The 23,584-nt window shown below is 48.4% G+C and overlaps 1 protein-coding gene across 1 annotated transcript; it reads right to left on the bottom strand.

The window, feature by feature from the left end:
* Positions 1–22,577, bottom strand: LOC311145858 (N-lysine methyltransferase SMYD2-A-like). The gene is made up of 12 exons (XM_084182200.1): positions 22,084–22,577; positions 15,901–15,964; positions 13,098–13,208; positions 10,877–10,937; positions 9,708–9,832; positions 6,501–6,568; positions 6,221–6,323; positions 6,013–6,123; positions 3,033–3,153; positions 1,615–1,789; positions 878–986; positions 1–275 (listed from the first exon to the last, which is right to left on the bottom strand). The coding sequence occupies exons 1-12, from the start codon at positions 22,269–22,271 to the stop codon at positions 192–194; spliced, it is 1,320 nt and encodes a 439-aa protein (XP_084038326.1). The 5' UTR covers positions 22,272–22,577; the 3' UTR covers positions 1–191.
* Between the last annotated feature and the right edge of the window lie 1,007 nt (positions 22,578–23,584).

Below are 23,584 nucleotides of genomic sequence, written 5' to 3'. Positions count from 1 at the left end.
GAGAGAGAGGGAGGGAGGGAGAGAGAGACGTAAAGAGAGGTATAGGATGCATGCTCAGTGCCATGCAGCTGTTTTGTTTAATTATTATGTTTTGACCCAGGGTTTGGAGAAGTCCTCCTCTCCTCCTCACTCCTTCACATTACTCCTCATTCCTCTAATCCTCTTCTTCACTCTTCCTCCTCCTGTCCTCCTTACTTCAGCTCCTCCACCTCCCGTTTGACCTCTGTTACGTAGTGGTGATCCTTCCCATGAGCCACTTCCATAATGGCGATCGCCTGCACAGAAAACAGGATATTACACGTTACCCATCAACGTTTGTTGGTCATCACCATCTGGCCAAGTTGCAAGGTCATAAACCCTGCCTGTATCTACAATACCTCTTCTTAAAATCGGATTTTAAACCTAACCCTAACACCTAACCTTAACCACACTGCTAACCTTATTCCTAACCCTAACACCTAACCTTAACCACACTGCTAACCTTATTCCTAACCTTACATTAAGACCAAAAAGCACATTTTTGTTTTCATTCATTTTTACGATATAGTCCATTTTGACTTTGCAGCTTGGCCATCAGGTGGGAAACCATAGATCAGGGATCTCAAACTGCCAGAGAGCTACAGAGTTTGCAGGCTTTTATTTCAGCTCTGCACTAAAACACCTGATTCAATTGATCAAAGGCCCAGACTGAACCAAGAATAACTGAATAAGGTGTGTGTGTGTGTGTGACAGGGTTGGGGTCAATTCCATTTCAATTTCAGTCAATTCAGAAAATAAACCAAATTCCAATTCCACATTTTCCTCCTTGAGAAGCATGGAAGAGAATTGGAAACGTCAGTGTACTTCCTGAATACCCTGGTGAATGACGAGGCGTTACCTCCTTTAACGCCTTGACTCCCTGGTTCTTCCTCTCCAGTCCCAGGTATAGTCGGCCCAGTTTCAGGTACATGGAGGCCACGTTCAGAGAATAGGCTGGGTAGTGGATACTGGACACACAGGAGAAGAAATAATCAGTGGCGTAGTGGAAGGTAAACGCTGTTTATACACTTTTATTTTTATTTTGGCCGTGCGTTAACCCACCTTTTGCGGACAAATTGAAAGTAAAAAGGAGCGTTACTTTACTTGCAGCGAACGGCAATGACCATTTACCCACCTATTTCTTTTTTTACCACTACATCACTGGAAATAACACAACTAAACATTTCATTTACATTTACGTCATTTAGCAGACGCTCTTATCCAGAGCGACTTACAGGAGCAATTAGGGTTAAGTGCCTTGCTCAAGGGCACATCGACAGATTTTTCACCTAGTCGGCTCGGGGATTAGAACCAGCGACCTTTCGGTTACTGGCACAACGCTCTTAACCACTAAGCTACCTGCCGCCCCAATTTCACGTACGTGTGTGTGTGTGTGTGTGTGTGTGTGTTGCCTGGAAAGTGTGTGCTTGCAGTGGAGGCTTCTGAGGGAAGGACGGCTCATCATAACGGCTGGAATGGAGTCAACTGAATGGTATCAGACACACGTTGGTTTTTCATGACTCCATTCCAGTCATTATGATGAGCCGTCCTCTCCTCTCAGTAGTCTCCACTGTCATGGTTGTATGCACTTGTTACCTGTATGGTTGTATGATCTTCTCTCCGTAGCTCATGGCTCCGTCCCAGTCCTGCATGTACAGACACACTCCCATGGCCTGGTACATCATATGCAGCATGTACACGTTAGTGTCTGCAAATACAGAGCCCATCTTCTCCTGGCTCAACTCGCAGATCTCCAGCAGGTCACTAGGGGGTGCTGAAGAGTAAAGGACTCAACACAACACAGACTGACTGAATTAATTATCAGGTACAATAGAAAACCAGCAGGCTCCGGACCTCGTAGGGTCAGAGTTGATTACCCCTGCCCTAGGCTCTTCTCCCAAGAGTACCTACCCCCTAGGCTCTTCTCCCATTAGTCCCTACCCCCTAGGTTCTTCTCCCATTAGTCCCTACCCCCTAGGCTCTTCTCCCAATAGTCCCTACCCCCTAGGCTCTTCTCCCAATAGTCCCTACCCCCTAGGTTCTTCTCCCAAGAGTCCCTACCCCCTAGGCTCTTCTCCCAAGAGTCCCTACCCCCTAGGCTCTTCTCCCAAGAGTCCCTACCCCCTAGGCTCTTCTCCCAATAGTCCCTACCCCCTAGGCTCTTCTCCCAAGAGTCCCTACCCCCTAGGCTCTTCTCCCAAGAGTCCCTACCCCCTAGGCTCTTCTCCCAATAGTCCCTACCCCCTAGGCTCTTCTCCCAAGAGTCCCTACCCCCTAGGCATTCCATGTTTACTTCAAAGGGCATTCCCTAAACCAATGTGTCCAATGAGCACACAGTCCAGGTATAAAATGATTAGGCTATGGGCTAACGTTCATAACATTGGCTGTGCAGAAGTGATTTGTGGGTAAAAGGGCAGATTCCTTCTGGTGTGAGAAGCTATTGAAGGTCCAGTAATATGGTAGGTTGCTGAGTGGTACTGAACCTACTCCACGACATGTCACCTACAGCACAGGAACAGAATACGTGACGTATCTACAGCGCACCACACGCCCCACTGTCGATCAAACCTCCCACACTGTATCCAGACACTAAAGAGGGACCAGCCAAAACACTCTTCTGCTTGTGTTCTTTTATTTATATTTTATTTCCTTGTCTTATTTACCGATCGTTGTGCTTCTTGTCTATTGATGACTTTACTACTCTACTTTACACTGAAGGAAGAGTGGCTAGTCAGCATTTCACGGTACGGTTTACACCCGCTGTATATTGTAAACTTTGATTTGAGGGGTAGAGGGGGAGACAGAGAAGGTGTGAGAGAGAGAAGGAGGTAGAGAAAGTGACAGGGAGAGAAGGAGGTAGAGAAAGTGACAGGGGGGGGACAGAGATGGACAGAGAAGGTATAGAAACGAAGAGGTTTACAGTACAGAGAGCAGAGAAGGTATAGAAACAAAGAGGTTTACAGTAGAGAAGGTATAGAAACTAAGAGGTGTACAGTAGGGAAAGAAAAGGATATTCTTGTAGTGCTTAGCTCTACGGAACTCTTCAATAACATTCCTGGCGTAGCGAACCATCTCTCTGACCTCCTCTGGCTCGGGGGGAGAGCTCAACTTACGAAGCTCCATCTTAGCTCCATCCTAGAAAGAGGGAGGGAGAGAGAAGGAGGGAGGAGAGAGGGAGGGAGGGAGGAGAGAGGGAAGAAGAGAGAGAGGAGAGAAGATCCAAGTCAGGGTTTGGGGTAAAACAGGGCTAGAATGGCTCCAGAGGGGAATGTATTCTAGTTTGGACACAATGAGGACACACTCCGACCTATAAACACACAAAACAGACCAAGAACACGGCGTTCTGCAGTCTTTACTGCAGTGCGTCCCACACCGTTGCTGCATTCACAGTGTGTGACCCACCCAGTTTCAGGAGTTGTCTAGGTCCCTGTCTAGTATGGGAGGAGGTAAGAGGAGAGGGTACACATTTAGGTTTTTGCCCTAGCACTACACAAAGGTATTCTCTCTCTTTCTCTCAAAGGTTTGATGAGTTGATTGGTGATTCCATCTGATTCCACTAATCAACTCATCGTCAAACATTTGATTATTTGAATCAGCTGTTTAGTTCTAGGGCAAAAATGTGCACCCGGGGGGGGCACCAGGACCGAGTTGGGGAAATGCTGCTATAGACAGCAGAGGGGAATCAAAGCGTTGCAGTTATTGTTATTACAAGTAGAGACTACAAAAGGACATTTCCTGACAAAAATGTGTGTGCTTGAAGTATTTAAGGTTGTGAAATAGTAGTAGTAGTAGTAGTAGTAGTAGTAGTAGTAGTAGTAGAACTCAGCAAAAAAAGAAACGTCCTCTCACTGTCAACTGCGTTTATTTTCAGCAAACTTAACATGTGTAAATATGTGTAAATATTTGTATGAACAAAACAAGATTCAACAACTGAGACATAAACTGAACAAGTTCCACAGACATGTGACTAACAGAAATTGAATAATGTGTCCCTGAACAAAGGGGGGGGGGGGGGGGGTCAAAATCTAAAGTAACAGTCAGTATCTGGTGTGGCCACCAGCTGCATTAAGTACTGCAGTGAATCTCATCCTCATGGACTGCACCAGATTTGCCAGTTCTTGCTGTGAGATGTTACCCCACTCTTCCACCAAGGCACCTGTAAGTTCCCTGATATTTCTGGGAGGAATGGCCCTAGCCCTCACCCTCCGATCCAACAGGTCCCAGACGTGCTCAATGGGATTGAGATACGGCCTCTTCGATGGCCATGGCAGAACACTGACATTCCTGTCTTGCAGGAAATCACGCACAGAACGAGCAGTATGGCTGGTGGCATTGTCATGCTGGAGGGTCATGTCATGATGAGCCTGCAGGAAGGGTACCACATGAGGGAGGAGGATATCTTCCCTGTAACGCACAGCGTTGAGATTGCCTGCAATGACAACAAGCTCAGTCCGATGATGCTGTGACACACCGCCCCAGACCATGACAGACCCTCCACCTCCAAATTGATCCCGCTCCAGAGTACAGGCCTTGGTGTAACGCTCATTCCCCTGGTGAGAGAAAACCGCGACTCGTCAGTGAAGAGCACTTTTTGCCAGTCCTGTCTGGTCCAGCGACGGTGGGTTTGTGCCGGTGATGTCTGGTGAGGACCTGCCTTACAACAGGCCTACAAGCCCTCAGTCCAGCCTCTCTCAGCCTATTGCGGACAGTCTGAGCACTGATGGAGGGATTGTGCGTTCCTGGTGTAACACGGGCAGTGGTTGTTGCCATCCTGTACCTGTCCAGCAGGTTTGATGTTCGGATGTACCGATCCTGTGCAGGTGTTGTTACACGTGGTCTGCCACTGCGAGGACGATCAGCTGTCCGTCCTGTCTCCCTGTAGCGCTGTCTTAGGCGTCTCACAGTACAGACATTGCAATTTATTGCCCTGGCCACATCTGCAGTCCTCATGCCTCCTTGCAGCATGCCTAAGGCACGTTCACGCAGACGAGCAGGGACCCTGGGCATCTTTCTTTTGGTGTTTTTCAGAGTCAGTAGAAAGGCCTCTTTAGTGTCCTAAGTTTTCATAACTGTGACCTTAATTGCCTACCGTCTGTAAGCTGTTAGTGTCTTAACGACCGTTCCACAGGTGCATGTTCATTAATTGTTTATGGTTCATTGAACCAGCATGGGGAAACAGTGTTTAAACCCTTTACAATGAAGATCTGTGAAGTTATTTGGATTTTTACGAATTATCTTTGAAAGACAGGGTCCTGAAAAAGAGATGCAGTGGTAGTAGTTTAGTAGTAGAGATGGCAGTAGTAGTGGTGGTAATAGGTTATGGGTTAGTTATAGTGACCCTATAATGTGGTGGTTTGTAGTTATTAGGTTTTTACAAGTAAAGAAGTTGTACTGTATCTTAGACCGGGTTAAACTGTACCTTATCAGGTTATTGTACTGTACCTTATCAGGTTATTGTACTGTACCTTATCAGGTTATTGTACTGTACCTTATCAGCTTATTGTACTGTACCTTATCAGGTTATTGTACTGTACCTTATCAGCTTATTGTACTGTTCCTTATCAGGTTATTGTACTGTACCTTATCAGGTTATTGTACTGTACCTTATCAGGTTATTGTACTGTACCTTATCAGCTTATTGTACTGTACCTTATCAGGTTATTGTACTGTACCTTATCAGCTTATTGTACTGTTCCTTATCAGGTTATTGTACTGTACCTTATCAGGTTATTGTACTGTACCTTATCAGCTTATTGTACTGTTCCTTATCAGCTTATTGTACTGTACCTTATCAGGTTATTGTACTGTACCTTATCAGGTTATTGTACTGTACCTTATCAGGTTATTGTACTGTACCTTATCAGGTTATTGTACTGTACCTTATCAGCTTATTGTACTGTACCTTATCAGCTTATTGTACTGTACCTTATCAGCTTATTGTACTGTACCTTATCAGGTTATTGTACTGTACCTTATCAGGTTATTGTACTGTACCTTAGACCGGGTGGCACACTCATCACACACGCAGGTAAAGAAGTAAGAATCTCTCAGTCTCTCGTTCCTGTCGTCCGTCGGGTAGAGCAGGTCAATGTAACTGTTGAAGATCTACACAGAGGGACAGGAAGGAGTTCATAAGGTCAGGGTTAGAGGTCAGGGCCAGGGTATGTGTGTACAGTATGTGTGTGTTCAGTCCAGGTCTCACCTCGTCTCCAGGCTGGATGTCCTGCACGGCTCGTACCTCTGCTACTGTCCCTCTGTAGGTGACGATGACGTTAGGACTACAACTATGGTTCATCAACGCTACACTGGAGAGAGAGAGAGAGAGAGAGAGAGAGAGAGAGAGAGAGAGAGAGAGAGAGAGAGAGAGAGAGAGAATAACTTTGTGTCATCCATCCTCAATGATTTATAATGTGTGTACTGTCCCTGTACTGCCATTGCAATGGTGTGAATGGGGTCAGACAGAGATGACATTGTAGACTTACTCAGGGAACACAGCAGAGCCCAGGTGAGACAGTTCCTCATCCTCTATAGTGAAGCCATTACAGTTTACCTACAGGGGGGGGGGGGGGGGGGGGGAACACAGCAGAGCCCAGGTGAGACAGTTCCTCATCCTCTATGGTGAAGCCATTACAGTTTACCTACAGGGGGGAGAGCAACAGGGGGGGGGCGGGGGGGGAGAGCAACAGGGGGGGGGCGGGGGGGGAGAGCAACAGAGAAAATGATTGTTGCTTAAACATATTGTTCATCTATGTAATCCTTTATATACAATGCTTTGGCAACAGTGGCAACAACCCATTCATGCCAATAAAGCATTTATTAAATTGAATTGAGAGTGAGCGAGCGAGCACCAGTGTAATGCCAAATACAAGGCATGTTATAGTGGTCTGTCCTGACTAATGTACTGAAACTAAACGCTATAGGTTAGATCCCTCAGGTCTGTCCTGACTAATGTAATGAAACTAAACGCTATAGGTTAGATCCCTCAGGTCTGTCCTGACGAATGTAATGAAACTAAACGCTATAGGTTAGATCCCTCAGGTCTGTCCTGACTAATGGAATGAAACTAAACGCTATAGGTTAGATCCCTCAGGTCTGTCCTGACTAATGTAATGAAACTAAACGCTATAGGTTAGATCCCTCAGGTCTGTCCTGACTAATGGAATGAAACTAAACGCTATAGGTTAGATCCCTCAGGTCTGTCCTGACTAATGTAATGAAACTAAACGCTATAGGTTAGATCCCTCAGGTCTGTCCTGACTAATGTACTGAAACTAAACGCTATAGGTTAGATCCCTCAGGTCTGTCCTGTGACAGAGGGGGAGGGAGAGCGACAGAGAGGTGGGAGGGAGAGCGACAGAGAGGGGGGAGACAGAGGGGGGAGGGAGAGCGACAGAGAGGGGGGAGACAGAGGGGGGAGGGAGAGCGACAGGGGGGGGAGACAGAGGGGGGAGGGAGAGCGACAGAGAGGGGGGAGACAGAGGGGGGAGGGAGAGCGACAGAGAGGGGGGAGACAGAGGGGGGAGGGAGAGCGACAGGGGGGAGACAGAGGGGGGAGGGAGAGCGACAGGGGGGAGACAGAGGGGGGAGGGAGAGCGACAGAGAGGGGGGAGACAGAGGGGGAGGGAGAGCGACAGAGAGGGGGGAGGGGGGGGTGACAGAGGGGGAGGGAGAGCGACAGAGGGGGGGAGGGGGGGTGACAGAGGGGGGAGGGAGAGCGACAGAGAGGGGAGGGAGAGCGACAGGGGGGGGGAGACAGAGGGGGGAGGGAGAGCGACAGGGGGGGGAGACAGAGGGGGGAGGGAGAGCGACAGAGAGGGGGGAGACAGAGGGGGGAGGGAGAGCGACAGAGAGGGGGGGAGACAGAGGGGGGGAGGGAGAGCGACAGAGGGGGGAGGGAGAGCGACAGAGAGGGAGAGGGAGAGCGACAGAGAGGGGGGAGACAGAGGGGGGAGGGGAGAGCGACAGAGAGGGGGGAGACAGAGGGGGGAGAGGGAGCGACAGAGAGGGGGGAGACAGAGGGGGGAGGGAGAGCGACAGAGAGGGGGGAGGGGGGGGGTGACAGAGGGGGATGGAGAGCGACAGAGGGGGGGAGGGGGGGGGGGGTGACAGAGGGGGAGGGAGAGCGACAGACAGGGGGGAGGGGGGGGTGACAGAGGGGGGAGGGAGAGCGACAGAGAGGGGGGAGACAGAGGGGGGAGGGAGAGCGACAGGGGGGGGAGACAGAGGGGGGAGGGAGAGCGACAGAGAGGGGGGAGACAGAGGGGGGAGGGAGAGCGACAGAGAGGGGGGAGACAGAGGGGGGAGGGAGAGCGACAGAGAGGGGGGAGGGGGGGTGACAGAGGGGGAGAGAGAGCGACAGAGGGGGGTGACAGAGGGGGAGGGAGAGCGACAGACAGGGGGGAGGGGGGGTGACAGAGGGGGGAGGGAGAGCGACAGAGAGGGGGGAGACAGAGGGGGGAGGGAGAGCGACAGGGGGGGAGACAGAGGGGGGAGGGAGAGCGACAGAGAGGGGGGAGACAGAGGGGGAGGGAGAGCGACAGAGAGGGGGGAGGGGGGGGTGACAGAGGGGGAGGGAGAGCGACAGAGGGGGGGAGACAGAGGGGGGAGGGAGAGCGACAGGGGGGGGGAGAGCGACAGGGGGGGGGACAAGGGGGAGACAGAGGGGGGAGGGAGAGCGACAGAGAGGGGGGAGACAGAGGGGGGAGGGAGAGCGACAGAGAGGGGGGAGACAGAGGGGGGAGGGAGAGCGACAGAGGGGGAAGGGAGAGCGACAGAGAGGGGGGAGACAGAGGGGGGAGGGAGAGCGACAGAGAGGGGGGGAGACAGAGGGGGGAGGAGAGCGACAGAGAGGGGGGAGACAGAGGGGGGAGGGAGAGCGACAGAGAGGGGGGAGGGGGGGGGTGACAGAGGGGGAGGGAGAGCGACAGAGGGGGGGAGGGGGGGGGTGACATAGGGGGAGGGAGAGCGACAGACAGGGGGGAGGGGGGGGTGACAGAGGGGGGAGGGAGAGCGACAGAGAGGGGGGAGACAGAGGGGGAGGGAGAGCGACGGGGGGGGGGAGACAGAGGGGGGAGGGAGAGCGACAGAGAGGGGGGAGACAGAGGGGGGAGGGAGAGCGACAGAGAGGGGGGAGACAGAGGGGGGAGGGAGAGCGACAGAGAGGGGGGAGGGGGGGGTGACAGAGGGGGAGGGAGAGCGACAGAGGGGGGGTGACAGAGGGGGGAGGGAGAGCGACAGAGAGGGGGGAGACAGAGGGGGGAGGGAGAGCGACAGAGAGGGGGAGGGGGGGTGACAGAGGGGGGAGGGGGAGTGACAGAGAGCAGGGGGACAGGGAGGGGTGACAGAGAGGGGGGAGAGGGGGGGGTGACAGAGAGAGTTGTAGAAGGGAGCAGGAAACATGCATTTGAAAAATGGGAGAGGGAGAAGATAGAAATATGTCCAGAGAAAGAGAGTTGGAGAGAGAGAGAGAGAGAAAGAGAGAGGTTCTGTGTAGTGTGACAAAGTCCTTAAAAGGGCGAGGAAGGAATCCTAGGAAGGGGCAGCAGCTGCATGTGATTGGCTGTCAACAGCTGAGGGCCAACCCAGAGCAACCAGGAAGTCAAACGCTGACATTGCATGGTGAGGCCACTGGGGAATACAGTAGAAATGATGCAGACCTGCTGAAACATAAAACTAGATCTTATCCTTACCTGTCCAAAGAGCACAGTGAGGGTTTGGTCATCAGGGAAGTCTATGTGTCTAGAGTAGAAATGATGCAGTGCTGCTATGTCTGTCTGATTCATCTCATTCTTCTCACTGTTCAACTTATCCAGGTCTGATAACGAGAGGAGAGAGGGGGAGAGAAGGAAAGGAGAGGAGAGAGGAGAGGGGGAGAGGAGAGAGGGGGAGAGAAGGAGGGGGAGAGGAGAGAGGGGGAGAGGAGAGAGGGGGAGAGGAGAGAGGGGGAGAGAAGGAGGGGGAGAGAAGGAGGGGGAGAGGAGAGAGAAGGAGGGGGAGAGGAGAGAGAAGGAGGGGGAGAGGAGAGAGGAGAGAAGGAGGGGGAGAGGAGAGAGAGAAGGAGAGGAGAGAAAGAGGGGGAGAGGAGAGAAGGGGAGAGGAGAGAGAAGGAGAGGAGAGAAAGAGGGGGAGAGGAGAGGGGGAGAGGAGAGAGAAGGAGAGGAGAGAAAGAGGGGGAGAGGAGAGGGGGAGAGGAGAGGGGGAAAGGGGGAGAGGAGAGGGGGAAAGGGGGAGAGGAGAGGAGGTAGGAGGAGAGAGGAGAGAAGACATTTTGTATTGTATTGTATTATGTATGTGATACGTGGTTGGGATTTGACTGTGATATGTGGTTGTCTCGCCTGGCTATCTTAAGATGAATGCACCAGCTACGGATTGGATGGGACCTTCTGCTGAATGGCTGAATTGTAATGTAAATGTGGTGCTGTATATTCATGTATATTATTATGTTGTTTCCTGTTTGGACCCCAGGACCAGTAGGCTCAGCAGCAGTGGGATGCAGGGTGGCTGCCGAGCCTACTGGGTTCCAGGCCGGGTTAGAAACAAGGGGGTATGCTACAAAGCAGAACCAATGGGGTAACCAGCTAACTTGCCAAAATATTCTGATTGTTTTTTTTTTTAAAGGTAAGCTTGACATGGTCTAATTGACTCAACAAAAACCCAAAACACATAACTAAGTTCAGATGTCTTATTGAACCATTAAAATCAGTAGTTATTTCAATTCAGGAAGTAAACCAAATTCCAATTCCACATTTACCTAATTGAAAAGCATTGAAGAAAATGTGAATTTCAGTGTACTTCCTGAATTGACTGGAATTGAGCCCAACCCTGGTGCACTATAAAGCAGGTAAATCTGTGTACTTACGGGCTTCAAACTCGCTGAGGAGTAACAGCCTCTCTGACTGTGACCGTTCCGTTGTGACTTTCTGGAAAAACACACAAAGACAAAAGCAGCAACATTTAGGGGGAATAGCCCGAGTGAAAGTAAGCCGGTATGGTCCGGTGCAGCATCCTGGCAAAAAAAAGAAATCGCGGTAAAACGTGAGCCTGTCACAATAAATCAAACAACTACAGGCACTTACATCGTTATTTAATTACTAATTTAATTAATTATTTATTAATTCAATTTAATACTTAGTTTACGGCATGTCAGCTGCGCGAAAATGAGCGAATTGACTTTAAAACTGCGGTTAGAGGAGAACAACGTGTTTCCCAAGGCGGAGATAAGTGTCCGAGACTGAGACGAGCGTGTACAGCAGTGGACGCATCAATTCAGACTACAAGTGTTGTGGACCTTAATGACAAACACCTTTAGGTTTTAAGTAACAAGATGTCTCTTTCCATCCTCAAATTGTGGGTGCACAGTGCCCTGTTTGGATGCTGGAATGATTTTGTGAGTGGACAGACGCATGCAGGTAGCCAACAGGAGCGCCTTTTTAAAGTGATTGTTTGACAATCGGATGAAAACATCATGACTGGTTGTGTTTATGCCACATTAAAAAGGTAATGCATGATAAAAGTTATATGACCAGTCATTACTAGGTCCACCGAGATCATACTAAATTGATAGGGATTTTATATGCAATTCTCTGATTAGACCCATAAATGTTTTTCGTGCAAGCGCACACGCTAGAGGTCTTCATGGGTCTAAAAAGTTCGACCCGTTACGAAATGGACCTGGGGCTATCCCACCCGTGACCAGATATGCATCAATTAATGTTTAAAATATAGGAGACCTGTTCCGAACGGACCAGAGGACAACTAGACCCGTTCCGTATAAACCTGGTCGGATCCAGACCCGGTCCGATCCAAACAAGGGAAGCAGCAGAAAAGTCCATTTTTAAGCTGCTTTATGAACCGGAGCTGATAAAGCGAGAGAGGAGGGAGGGAGAGAGAGCTGTCGCTCTAGCAGGCAAACCGGGAGAAGCTAGTTAAGCTAGCTAGCTAGGCTAATTGAGGCTGCAGCGCATGCGCATTCTCGTCCTACAGTTACATATAACAACTACTCCATTCAGAATATAAAGTAGCAGCTTACCTGTTGGCTCTTGGTCGTTGTAGCCTCACCTTTGCTTTAAACTTTAATCATTTTAATTCCATCTTCCATTGATTAGATATTTCCTAACTTTTTCCCCACGGAGACTCTATGACTATTGCCTGAGGATTGACCAAGAACACGCTACACGCTACACTCGCCACGCTCATTAACAGCAAGCGCAGCAGCATAAATTATAACATTTTCTCTCTGTACTGCGGCATTTGCGTTCGGATCTGTACGGGCCTTTCTGGACAAGTCAGTTAAAATTACACATACCCGAGGACAATCATATCAGTTCCGACTCAGACCTGTGACATTATTTAGAATTCTGGATCAAGACATTTACATTTAAGTCATTTAGCAGACACTCTTATCCAGAGCGACTTACAGTTAGTGAGTGCATACATTATTTTTCATACTGGCCCCCCGTGGGAATCGAACCCACAACCCTGGCGTTGCAAACGCCATGCTCTACCAACTGAGCTACATCCCTGCCGGCCATTCCCTCCCCTACCCTGGACGACGCTGGGCCAATTGTGCGCCGCCCCATGGGTCTCCCGGTCGCGGCCGGCAACGACAGAGCCTGGATACGAACCAGGATCTCTAGTGGCACAGCTAGCACTGCGATGCAGTGCCTTAGACCACTGCGCCACTCGGGAGGCCTGTTCGGGTCCTGGATCGGGTCTCAGGTATTCGGGTCCTGGATCGGGTCTCAGGTATTCGGGTCCTGGATCGGGTCTCAGGTATTCGGGTCCTGGATCGGGTCTCAGGTATTCGGGTCCTGGATCGGGTCTCAGGTATTCGGGTCCTGGATCGGGTCTCAGGTATTCGGGTCCTGGATCGGGTCTCAGGTATTCTGTTTTTTTATTTTATTTTATGACATTTGAAAGAATGTCTAAAAACCTGTTTTCACATTGTCATTATGGGGTATTCTGTGTAGATTGATGAGGGAAACAAATAATTTAATAAATTTTAAAATAAGGCAGTAACATAACAAAAATGTGGAAAAAGTCAAGGGGTCTGAATACTTTCCGAATGCACACGTACTGACCTGTTTCATGATGATCCTGGCCACCAATCTGACGGTCTCGGATGGACACCAGTTCTCCCCATAGGAACACATGGCTGTACACTCCAACTTGTGCATGGGCCAGTCCCCCTTCTATTGTGTGAGTGTAAAGAGACAGAATAATATTTTAGGAATAGGCTTTACTCATGGACACAGAACACAGTAAGTCCACAGACAAGACATCTCTCTCTCTCACAAACACACAAAACTACTCTAAACCGTGCTCTGATAGAGAGCCAAAGGCATTATGTATTGTCATGGCAACCACGAGAACTTAGAGACCATTTCCCATCTGATTCATGTTCCTAAATGCTGTTCTAATAATAATGGTAATTTAGCAGAAGCTTCTATCCAGAGCGACACTACAGAACAGATGTTGCCATATACAGGCCATTTAGTACAGTGAGGGGAAAAAAGTATTTGATCCCCTGCTGATTTTTGTAAGTTTGCCCACTGACAAAGACATGATCAGTCTATAATTTTAATGGTAGGTTTATTTGAACAGTGAGAGACAGAATAACAACAAACAAAATCCAGAAAAACGCATGTCAAAAATGTTATAAATTGATTTGCATTTTAATGAGGGAAATAAGTATTTGACCCCTCTGCAAAACATGACTTAGTACTTGGTGGCAAAACCCTTGTTGGCAATCACAGAGGTCAGACGTTTCTTGTAGTTGGCCACCAGGTTTGCACACATCTCAGGAGGGATTTTGTCCCACTCCTCTTTGCAGATCTTCTCCAAGTCATTAAGGTTTCGAGCCTGATGTTTGGCAACTCTGACCTTCAGCTCCCTCCACAGATTTTCTATGGGATTAAGGTCTGGAGACTGGCTAGGCCACTCCAGGACCTTAATGTGCTTCTTCTTGAGCCACTCCTTTGTTGCCTTGGCCGTGTGTTTTGGGTCATTGTTATGCTGGAATACCCATCCACAACCCATTTTTAATGCCCTGGCTGAGGGAAGGAGGTTCTCACCCAAGATTTGACGGTACATGGCCCCGTCCATCGTCCCTTTGATGCGGTGAAGTTGTCCTGTCCCCTTAGCAGAAAAACACCCCCAAAGCATAATGTTTCCACCTCCATGTTTGACGGTGGGGATGGTGTTCTTGGGGTCATAGGCAGCATTCCTCCTCCTCCAAACACGGCGAGTTGAGTTGATGCCAAAGAGCTCGATTTTGGTCTCATCTGACCACAACACTTCAGACGGGCCTGTATATGTGCTTTCTTGAGCAGGGGGACCTTGAGGGTGGTCTTGTAGCCCATTCCAGCCTTGCGTAGGTCTACAATCTTGTCCCTGACATCCTTGGAGAGCTCTTTGGTCTTGGCCATGGTGGAGAGTTTGGAATCTGATTGATTGATTGCTTCTGTGGACAGGTGTCTTTTATACAGGTAACAAGCTGAGATTAGGAACATTCCCTTTAAGAGTGTGCTCCTAATCTCAGCTCTTTACCTGTATAAAAGACACCTGGGAGCCAGAAATCATTCTGATTGAGAGGGGGTCAAATACTTATTTCCCTCATTAAAATGCAAATCAATTTATAACATTTTTGACATGTGTTTTTCTGGATTTTTTTGTTGTTATTCTGTCTCTCACTGTTCAAATAAACCTACCATTAAAATTATAGACTGATCGTTTCTTTGTCAGTGGGCAAACGTACAAAATACTTTTTTCCCCTCACTGTACATGTTAATATGCGCCAGTTAACAGAAGCTTTAATCCAAAATGACTTAGGTCGGTCATGCGTGCATTCATTACATTATACAATACATGATTATATCATATTATTTAGTATATGTGGCCTATGCAGGGGAACTGAACCCACAACTCTAGTTTTGCCAGCAGTACAGTGTCCTAACCCAGTGTTTCTTAATCCTGGTCCCGGGGACCAAAAAAGGGTCACTATTATTATTATTTTTTTGCCCTACACTGTAGCAGCACCTCTCAGCTGATTCCACTAAAGGTTTGCTGATGAGTTGATTAGTGGAATCAGGTGGGTAGTGCACCCCTTGGAGTCCCAGGGACCAGGATTGAGAACATCTGGTTTAACCCACTGAGCTGTTGGAACCACTGCAATTGTATTGGCTAGGAACAGCCCCTCGTGAACTACAAGTTGTTGAACACAGCTCAACTCTAGGCCATGATGTTTCAGAGGGAGGCCCAGGGTTGTTGAACACAGCTCAACTCTAGGCCATGATGTTTCAGAGGGAGGCCCAGGGTTGTTGAACACAGCTCAACTCTAGGCCATGATGTTTCAGAGGGAGGCCCAGGGTTGTTGAACACAGCTCAACTCTAGGCCATGATGTTTCAGAGGGAGGCCCAGAGTTGTTGAACACAGCTCAACTCTAGGCCATGATGTTTCAGAGGGAGGCCCAGAGTTGTTGAACACAGCTCTGGGCATGTTTCAGAGGGAGGCCCAGGGTTGTTGAACACAGCTCTGGGCATGTTTCAGAGGGAGGCCCAGGGTTGTTGAACACAGCTCTGGGCATGTTTCAGAGGGAGGCCCAGGGTTGTTGAACACAGCTCTGGGCATGTTTCAGAGGGAGGCCCAGAGTTGTTGAACACAGCTCTGGGCATGTTTCAGAGGGTTGTTGAATTTAGCTCTGTAGTGGCGTTCCACTGGTGGTGTGGGTTCACTATGACCTTTCCCTAGTGGCTAGGGCTCAGTGTCTCTGAAACACACACTAACACGCCTAAGGGGCGCACACTTTCCCCGGGGAGTAGATTTATGACTGGGACTGTTTTCTCAACCCCTAAAGTACAGTGGTGGATACATATACACTATACCTGGCAGTCGATCTCGCAGTAGTAAGCTTGTTTACATTTGCCACATTTGGAGAGTCCTTCCCTCCTGCAGAGAGAGATAGAAAGGGGGGAGGGGGGGGGGGTGACATCAGCAATAGAAAGGGCAGGAAACACATTCCCCTACACCACTATTCTCTCTCTCTCTCAAACACACACACACACAACGTTCTAGTGTGGGTTGTTCTCGCCCATCTCTCTTAAGGGCAAATGGTGCAGAGAAAGGTCACTATCCTATACAGACACTACCAGTCAAACATTTGGACACACCTACTCATTCAAGGGTTTTTCTTTATTTTTACATAGTAGAATAATAGTGAAGACATCAAAACTATGAAATAACACATATGGAATCATGTAGTAACCAAAAAAAGTGTTACATCAAAATAAATGTTATATTTGAGATTCTTCAAGTAGCCACCCTTTGCCTCGATGACAGCTTTGCACACTCTTGGCCATTCTCTCAACCTCCTTCATGAGGTAGTCACCTGGAATGCATTTCAATTAACAGGTGTGCCTTCTTAAAAGTTAATTTGTGGAATTTCTTTCCTTCTTAATGCGTTTGAGCCAATCAGTTGTGACAAGGTAGGGGGGGTATACAGAAGATAGCCCTATTTGGTAAAAGACCAAGTCCATATTATGGCAAGAACAGCTCAAATAAGCAAAGAGAAACAACAGTCCATCATTACTTTAAGAGATGAAGGATGAAGAGATGAAATTTCAAGAAATTTGAAAGTTTCTCCAAGTGCAGTCGTAAAAACCATCAAGCGCTATGATGAAACTGGCTCTCATGAGGACCGCCACAGGAATGGAAGACCCAGGGTTACCTCTGCTGCAGAGGATAAGTTCATTAGTTACCAGCCTCAGAAATTGCAGCCCAAATGAATGCTTCAGTGTTCAAGTAACAGACACATCTCAACATCAACTGTTCAGAGGAGACTGTGTGAATCAGGCCTTCATGGTCGAATTGCAGCAAAGAAACCACTACTAAAGGACACCAATAAGAAGAAGAGACCTGCTTGGGCCAAGAAACACGAGCAATGGACATTAGACCGGTGGAAATGTGTCCTTTGGTCTGGAGTCCAAATGTGAGATTTTTGGTTCCAACCGCTGTGTCTTTGTGAGACGCGGTGTGGGTGAACGGATGATCTCTGCATGTGTAGTTCCCCACCGTAAAACATGGAGGAGGTGGTGTTATGATGTGGGGGTACTTTGCAGGTGACACGGTCTGTGATTTATTTAGAATTCAAGGGACACTTAACTGTGTAAGTGCTATTTTACCAAGAAGGAGAGTGATGGAGTGCTGCATCAGATGACCTGGCTTCCACTCTGAGTCGGAAGGCAGAGTGAAGGAAAAGCAGCCAACAAGTGCTCAGCATATGTGCGAACTCCTTCAAGACTGTTGGAAAAGCATTCCAGTTCAAGATGGTTGAGAGAATGCCAAGAGTGTGCAAAGCTGTCATCAAGGCAAAGGGTGGCTATTTGATTAATCTCAAATATAAAATATATTTTGATTTGTTTAACACTTTTTTGGTTACTACATGATTCCATATGTGTTATTTCATAGTTTTGATGTCTTCACTATTATTCTACAATGTAGAAAATAGTAAAAATAATGAAAAACCCTTGAATGAGTGGGTGTGTCCAAATGTTTGACTGGTACTGTATATATAAATCTGGGCAGGTCTCCAGAAACAAGTGAGACTGTTGTGTGTGTGTGAGTGTAGGTCTGTTGTGTGTGTGTAGGTCTGTGGTGTGTGTGTGTAGGTCTGTTGTGTAGGTCTGTTGTGTGTGTGTGTAGGTCTGTGGTGTGTGTGTGTAGGTCTGTGGTGTGTGTGTGTGTGTGTGTGTGTGTGTAGGTCTGTGGTGTGTGTGTGTAGGTCTGTGGTGTGTATGTGTATCCTCTCCTAGAGAATCAGGAATGATTCCAGAACCAAACCAGATAGATACCGTTGTGTCTCAACAACCTAAAGTGGTTTCAGCTCCACTCTCTGTCTCAGCCTGTAGCCGTCATCTGTCTGTCTGTGTGTGTAGCTGACCTATTTTACATTTTACCAACAGTTAGTATTATAGAGACTGCGACAGTTTTTGTCAGCACTTATCTCTCCTGTAATGAAACTCACAACTGCTGCAGTAGGTGCTGAGAGAGGTGTGTGTGTGAGAGAGAGAGAACAAACCCAATTTTGATAAACTCCCATATCTATTGGGTGAAATACCACAGTGCGCAACCACAGCAGCAAGACGTGTGACCTGTTGCCACAAGAAAAGGGCAACCAGTGAAGAACAAACACCACTATAAATACAACCCATATTTATGTTTATTTATTTTCCCATTTGTACTTTAACTATTTGCACATTGTTACAACACTGTATATAGACATAATATGACATTTGAAATGTCTTTATTATTTTGGAACTTCTGAGTGTAATGTTTACTGTTAATATTTATTGTTTATTTCACTTTTGTTTATTATCTACTTCACCTGCTTTGGCAACATTAACACACGTTTCCCATGCCAATAAAGCCCTTTGAATTGAATAGAGTGTGTGTCCCTACAAAGAAGCAGTTTAGTGTCTCCTCTCCACTCCTAGCTGATCTTTAATATGCCATTTAGCAGACGCTTTTATCCAAAGCGACTTACAGTCATGTGTGCATACATTTTTACGTATGGGGTGGTCCCGGGGATCGAACCCACTACCCTGGCGTTACAAGCGCCATGCTCTACCAGCTGAGCTACAGAGGACCACAGTCTCCTCTCCACTCCTAGCTGTTCTCTAGTCTCCCCTCCACTCCTAGCTGTTCTCTAGTAGTCTCCTCTCCACTCCTAGCTGTTCTCTAGTCTCCCCTCCACTCCTAGCTGTTCTCTAGTAGTCTCCCCTCCACTCCTAGCTGTTCTCTAGTAGTCTCCCCTCCACTCCTAGCTGTTCTCTAGTCTCCCCTCCACTCCTAGCTGTTCTCTAGTAGTCTCCTCTCCACTCCTAGCTGTTCTCTAGTAGTCTCCTCTCCACTCCTAGCTGTTCTCTAGTAGTCTCCTCTCCACTCCTAGCTGTTCTCTAGTAGTCTCCTCTCCACTCCTAGCTGTTCTCTAGTAGTCTCCCCTCCACTCCTAGCTGTTCTCTAGTAGTCTCCCCTCCACTCCTAGCTGTTCTCTAGTCTCCCCTCCACTCCTAGCTGTTCTCTAGTAGTCTCCTCTCCACTCCTAGCTGTTCTCTAGTAGTCTCCTCTCCACTCCTAGCTGTTCTCTAGTAGTCTCCCCTCCACTCCTAGCTGTTCTCTAGTAGTCTCCTCTCCACTCCTAGCTGTTCTCTAGTAGTCTCCTCTCCACTCCTAGCTGTTCTCTAGTAGTCTCCCCTCCACTCCTAGCTGTTCTCTAGTAGTCTCCCCTCCACTCCTAGCTGTTCTCTAGAAGTCTCCTCTCCACCCCTAGCTGTTCTCTAGTAGTCTCCTCTCCACCCCTAGCTGTTCTCTAGTAGTCTCCTCTCCACTCCTAGCTGTTCTCTAGTAGTCTCCTCTCCACTCCTAGCTGTTCTCTAGTAGTCTCATCTCCACTCCTAGCTGTTCTCTAGTAGTCTCCTCTCCACTCCTAGCTGTTCTCTAGTAGTCTCCTCTCCACTCCTAGCTGTTCTCTAGTAGTCTCCTCTCCACTCCTAGCTGTTCTCTAGTCTCCCCTCCACTCCTAGCTGTTCTCTAGTAGTCTCCTCTCCACTCCTAGCTGTTCTCTAGAAGTCTCCTCTCCACCCCTAGCTGTTCTCTAGTAGTCTCCTCTCCACTCCTAGCTGTTCTCTAGTAGTCTCCTCTCCACTCCTAGCTGTTCTCTAGTAGTCTCCTCTCCACTCCTAGCTGTTCTCTAGTAGTCTCCCCTCCACTCCTAGCTGTTCTCTAGTAGTCTCCCCTCCACTCCTAGCTGTTCTCTAGAAGTCTCCTCTCCACCCCTAGCTGTTCTCTAGTAGTCTCCTCTCCACCCCTAGCTGTTCTCTAGTAGTCTCCTCTCCACTCCTAGCTGTTCTCTAGTATTCTCCTCTCCACTCCTAGCTGTTCTCTAGTAGTCTCATCTCCACTCCTAGCTGTTCTCTAGTAGTCTCCTCTCCACTCCTAGCTGTTCTCTAGTAGTCTCCTCTCCACTCCTAGCTGTTCTCTAGTAGTCTCCCCTCCACTCCTAGCTGTTCTCTAGTCTCCCCTCCACTCCTAGCTGTTCTCTAGTAGTCTCCTCTCCACTCCTAGCTGTTCTCTAGAAGTCTCCTCTCCACCCCTAGCTGTTCTCTAGTAGTCTCCTCTCCACTCCTAGCTGTTCTCTAGTAGTCTCCTCTCCACTCCTAGCTGTTCTCTAGTAGTCTCCCCTCCACTCCTAGCTGTTCTCTAGAAGTCTCCTCTCCACCCCTAGCTGTTCTCTAGTAGTCTCCTCTCCACTCCTAGCTGTTCTCTAGTAGTCTCCCCTCCACTCCTAGCTGTTCTCTAGAAGTCTCCTCTCCACCCCTAGCTGTTCTCTAGTAGTCTCCTATCCACTCCTAGCTGTTCTCTAGTAGTCTCCCCTCCACTCCTAGCTGTTCTCTAGTAGTCTCCCCTCCACTCCTAGCTGTTCTCTAGTAGTCTCCCCTCCACTCCTAGCTGTTCTCTAGTAGTCTCCCCTCCACTCCTAGCTGTTCTCTAGAAGTCTCCTCTCCACCCCTAGCTGTTCTCTAGTAGTCTCCTCTCCACTCCTAGCTGTTCTCTAGTAGTCTCCTCTCCACTCCTAGCTGTTCTCTAGTAGTCTCCTCTCTACTCCTAGCTGTTCTCTAGTAGTCTCCTCTCCACTCCTAGCTGTTCTCTAGTAGTCTCCTCTCCACTCCTAGCTGTTCTCTAGTAGTCTCCCCTCCACTCCTAGCTGTTCTCTAGTCTCCCCTCCACTCCTAGCTGTTCTCTAGTAGTCTCCTCTCCACCCCTAGCTGTTCTCTAGTAGTCTCCCCTCCACTCCTAGCTGTTCTCTAGTAGTCTCCTCTCCACCCCTAGCTGTTCTCTAGTAGTCTCCCCTCCACTCCTAGCTGTTCTCTAGTAGTCTCCTCTCCACCCCTAGCTGTTCTCTAGTAGTCTCCCCTCCACTCCTAGCTGTTCTCTAGTAGTCTCCTCTCCACTCCTAGCTGTTCTCTAGTAGTCTCCTCTCCACTCCTAGCTGTTCTCTAGTAGTCTCCCCTCCACTCCTAGCTGTTCTCTAGTCTCCCCTCCACTCCTAGCTGTTCTCTAGTAGTCTCCTCTCCACCCCTAGCTGTTCTCTAGTAGTCTCCCCTCCACTCCTAGCTGTTCTCTAGTAGTCTCCTCTCCACTCCTAGCTGCTCTCTAGTAGTCTCCTCTCCACTCCTAGCTGTTCTCTAGTAGTCTCCCCTCCACTCCTAGCTGTTCTCTAGTCTCCCCTCCACTCCTAGCTGTTCTCTAGTAGTCTCCTCTCCACCCCTAGCTGTTCTCTAGTAGTCTCCCCTCCACTCCTAGCTGTTCTCTAGTAGTCTCCTCTCCACCCCTAGCTGTTCTCTAGTAGTCTCCCCTCCACTCCTAGCTGTTCTCTAGTCTCCCCTCCACTCCTAGCTGTTCTCTAGTAGTCTCCTCTCCATCTGCACTGACATGAATGAACTGGACCTTTATTCATAAAACGTCTCAGACTATGAGTGCTGATCTATGAACAGGTTAACCCTGTCCATTTAATCTTGTGCATTATGATCTAAAAAGGGAAAACTGATCCTAGATCAGGGGAATCTCCCTAGTAGTCACTAGAACAGCACCTCAAGTTGATTCAATGTGTGTGTGTGTGTCAAAGTAACTTCGTTCATTCATGATTGAACAACAAGCTGAGCCAGATACTGAATGGGCCTGATCTGATGAAACAACTGTGTGTTTGTGTCAGCTGTTGAAAGCCATGCTGAACCCACATGGTGAGGGGTGAGTGTGACGTCCATTTCTAGTCACAATGCCTTCCAAGGATGTAAAACGATCGCTACAATGTTATGGTGGTTTGAGAACACCTTAGAAATATCGACAACTAGCCCTACGTCAAGTGACACACAGAGAGATAAATATAATTTTCATGCAAGATGAGGTTGGCCAGGTAGCTGGATAGAACCACATATATAACTCTTAGATCTCATTTCTATTCTACAACCCAAAGCCATCATGTTCTGACAGTTGTACAGACAGGTCCATACCTGGTGAAGCAGTATTCACAGTGCGCTCCTCTCTCATTCACCGTCAGCACGTAGGAATAGGCAGGACAGACAAATACGAGGTCTCCGACAGGGAAGTGCTTCACAGCCCGCAGTCCCCTGCCCTTCCCCGGACTAGCAAACCTCTCTGTCCCCTCTATACCCTCGTTCTTCATACATATGCCATTCATCTTTAATAACGCCGTGGTCTGTTGACCTAGCTAGCGATGCTACTTGTAGTGCTGCTTTGCAAGCCAGCGAGCTAGGCAACGTTGGTGTCCTCTTGCAAAAACTCAATTATCAGACTTGCTAGCGGGTTCGTAATTCCCAAGGGCCTCGTTCACAGTGTTGCTTGTATGTCTGTCTGCGGCTAGCGAGGTTAGCTAGCTGGCTGGATTTGGCTACACCCTGACACTAAATATGTTCTAATCTGTGCTGACACGAATGCCTCCTCTCTTACCAATACCAAACGGAAAGGCTATCATAAACTAGCCAGCCTAGCGTCATCTGGTTCACTTCTCAATACTACGACACAAAGCTACAGGATACCGAGAGGTCCTAATGCCCCGATTGGTTAAACGTGAGAAAGCGCTCAGACTAGGGTTGCAAAATTGCTTTAACCTACCCAAAATTACAAGGTTTTCCAGAAATCCAGGTTTGACAATTACAGGAATCATGAGAGAGTAAGAAGAAAATCCGCAATCTTCCAACCAGGATTTCTGGAAAACCTTGGAATTTTGGGAAAAGTTAGCGGAATTTTGCAACGCCCAGGTCAGACAAAATAAGATGGTTCAGACGTTACTGGAGATAATAATTGACAGTCTTGTACCACCATCGGGTGGCCAAAAGATAGTATGCATTAGCTTGGGAGTGGGTCAGTGGGAGACTCTCAATTGCTTTTTCCTTTACTCATTTTACATTTTAGTCATTTAGCAGACGCTCTTATCCAGAGCGACTTAGTGAGTGCATACATTTTCATACTGGCCCCCCGTGGGAAACGAACCCACAATCCTGGCGTTGCAAGCGCCATGCTCTACCAACTGAGCTACAGGGGACTCGTCGCGTCCTCTCTCCTCAAAACCCATCGGAGGTCAGGAACTCTGAATTCCTCGTGTATAATAATATAATGTGCCATTTAGCAGACGCTTTTATCCAAAGCGACTTACAGTCATGCGTGCATACATTTTTGTTTTGTTTTTGGGTGGTCCCGGGGATCGAACCCACTACCTTGGCGTTACAAGCGCCGTGCTCTACCAGCTGAGCTACAGAGGACCACAATTGAGATTATTTCACTGACCGACGTTAATGCATTGCTATCTTTTGGCCACACGATGGTGGTACAAGACAGTCAATGATTATCTCAAGCATCGTCTGGATCATTTTATTTTGTCTGAACTGAGGGTTGCAAAATCTTCCCAGTGAATTAATGAATTAGAAAATGGTTGTGTTGTGTCGTCACAGTTGGTTCTTTATCTTTTTATAATAGAGCCCTCTGCTGCCATCT

Source organism: Coregonus lavaretus (genome assembly GCF_964263955.1).
Source record: "Coregonus lavaretus genome assembly, chromosome: 18".
In the NCBI taxonomy this organism is placed as follows: Eukaryota; Metazoa; Chordata; class Actinopteri; order Salmoniformes; family Salmonidae; genus Coregonus; species Coregonus lavaretus.
Note: the sequence above shows the minus strand (reverse complement) of the source record. Positions and strands in the feature narration are given on the sequence as shown.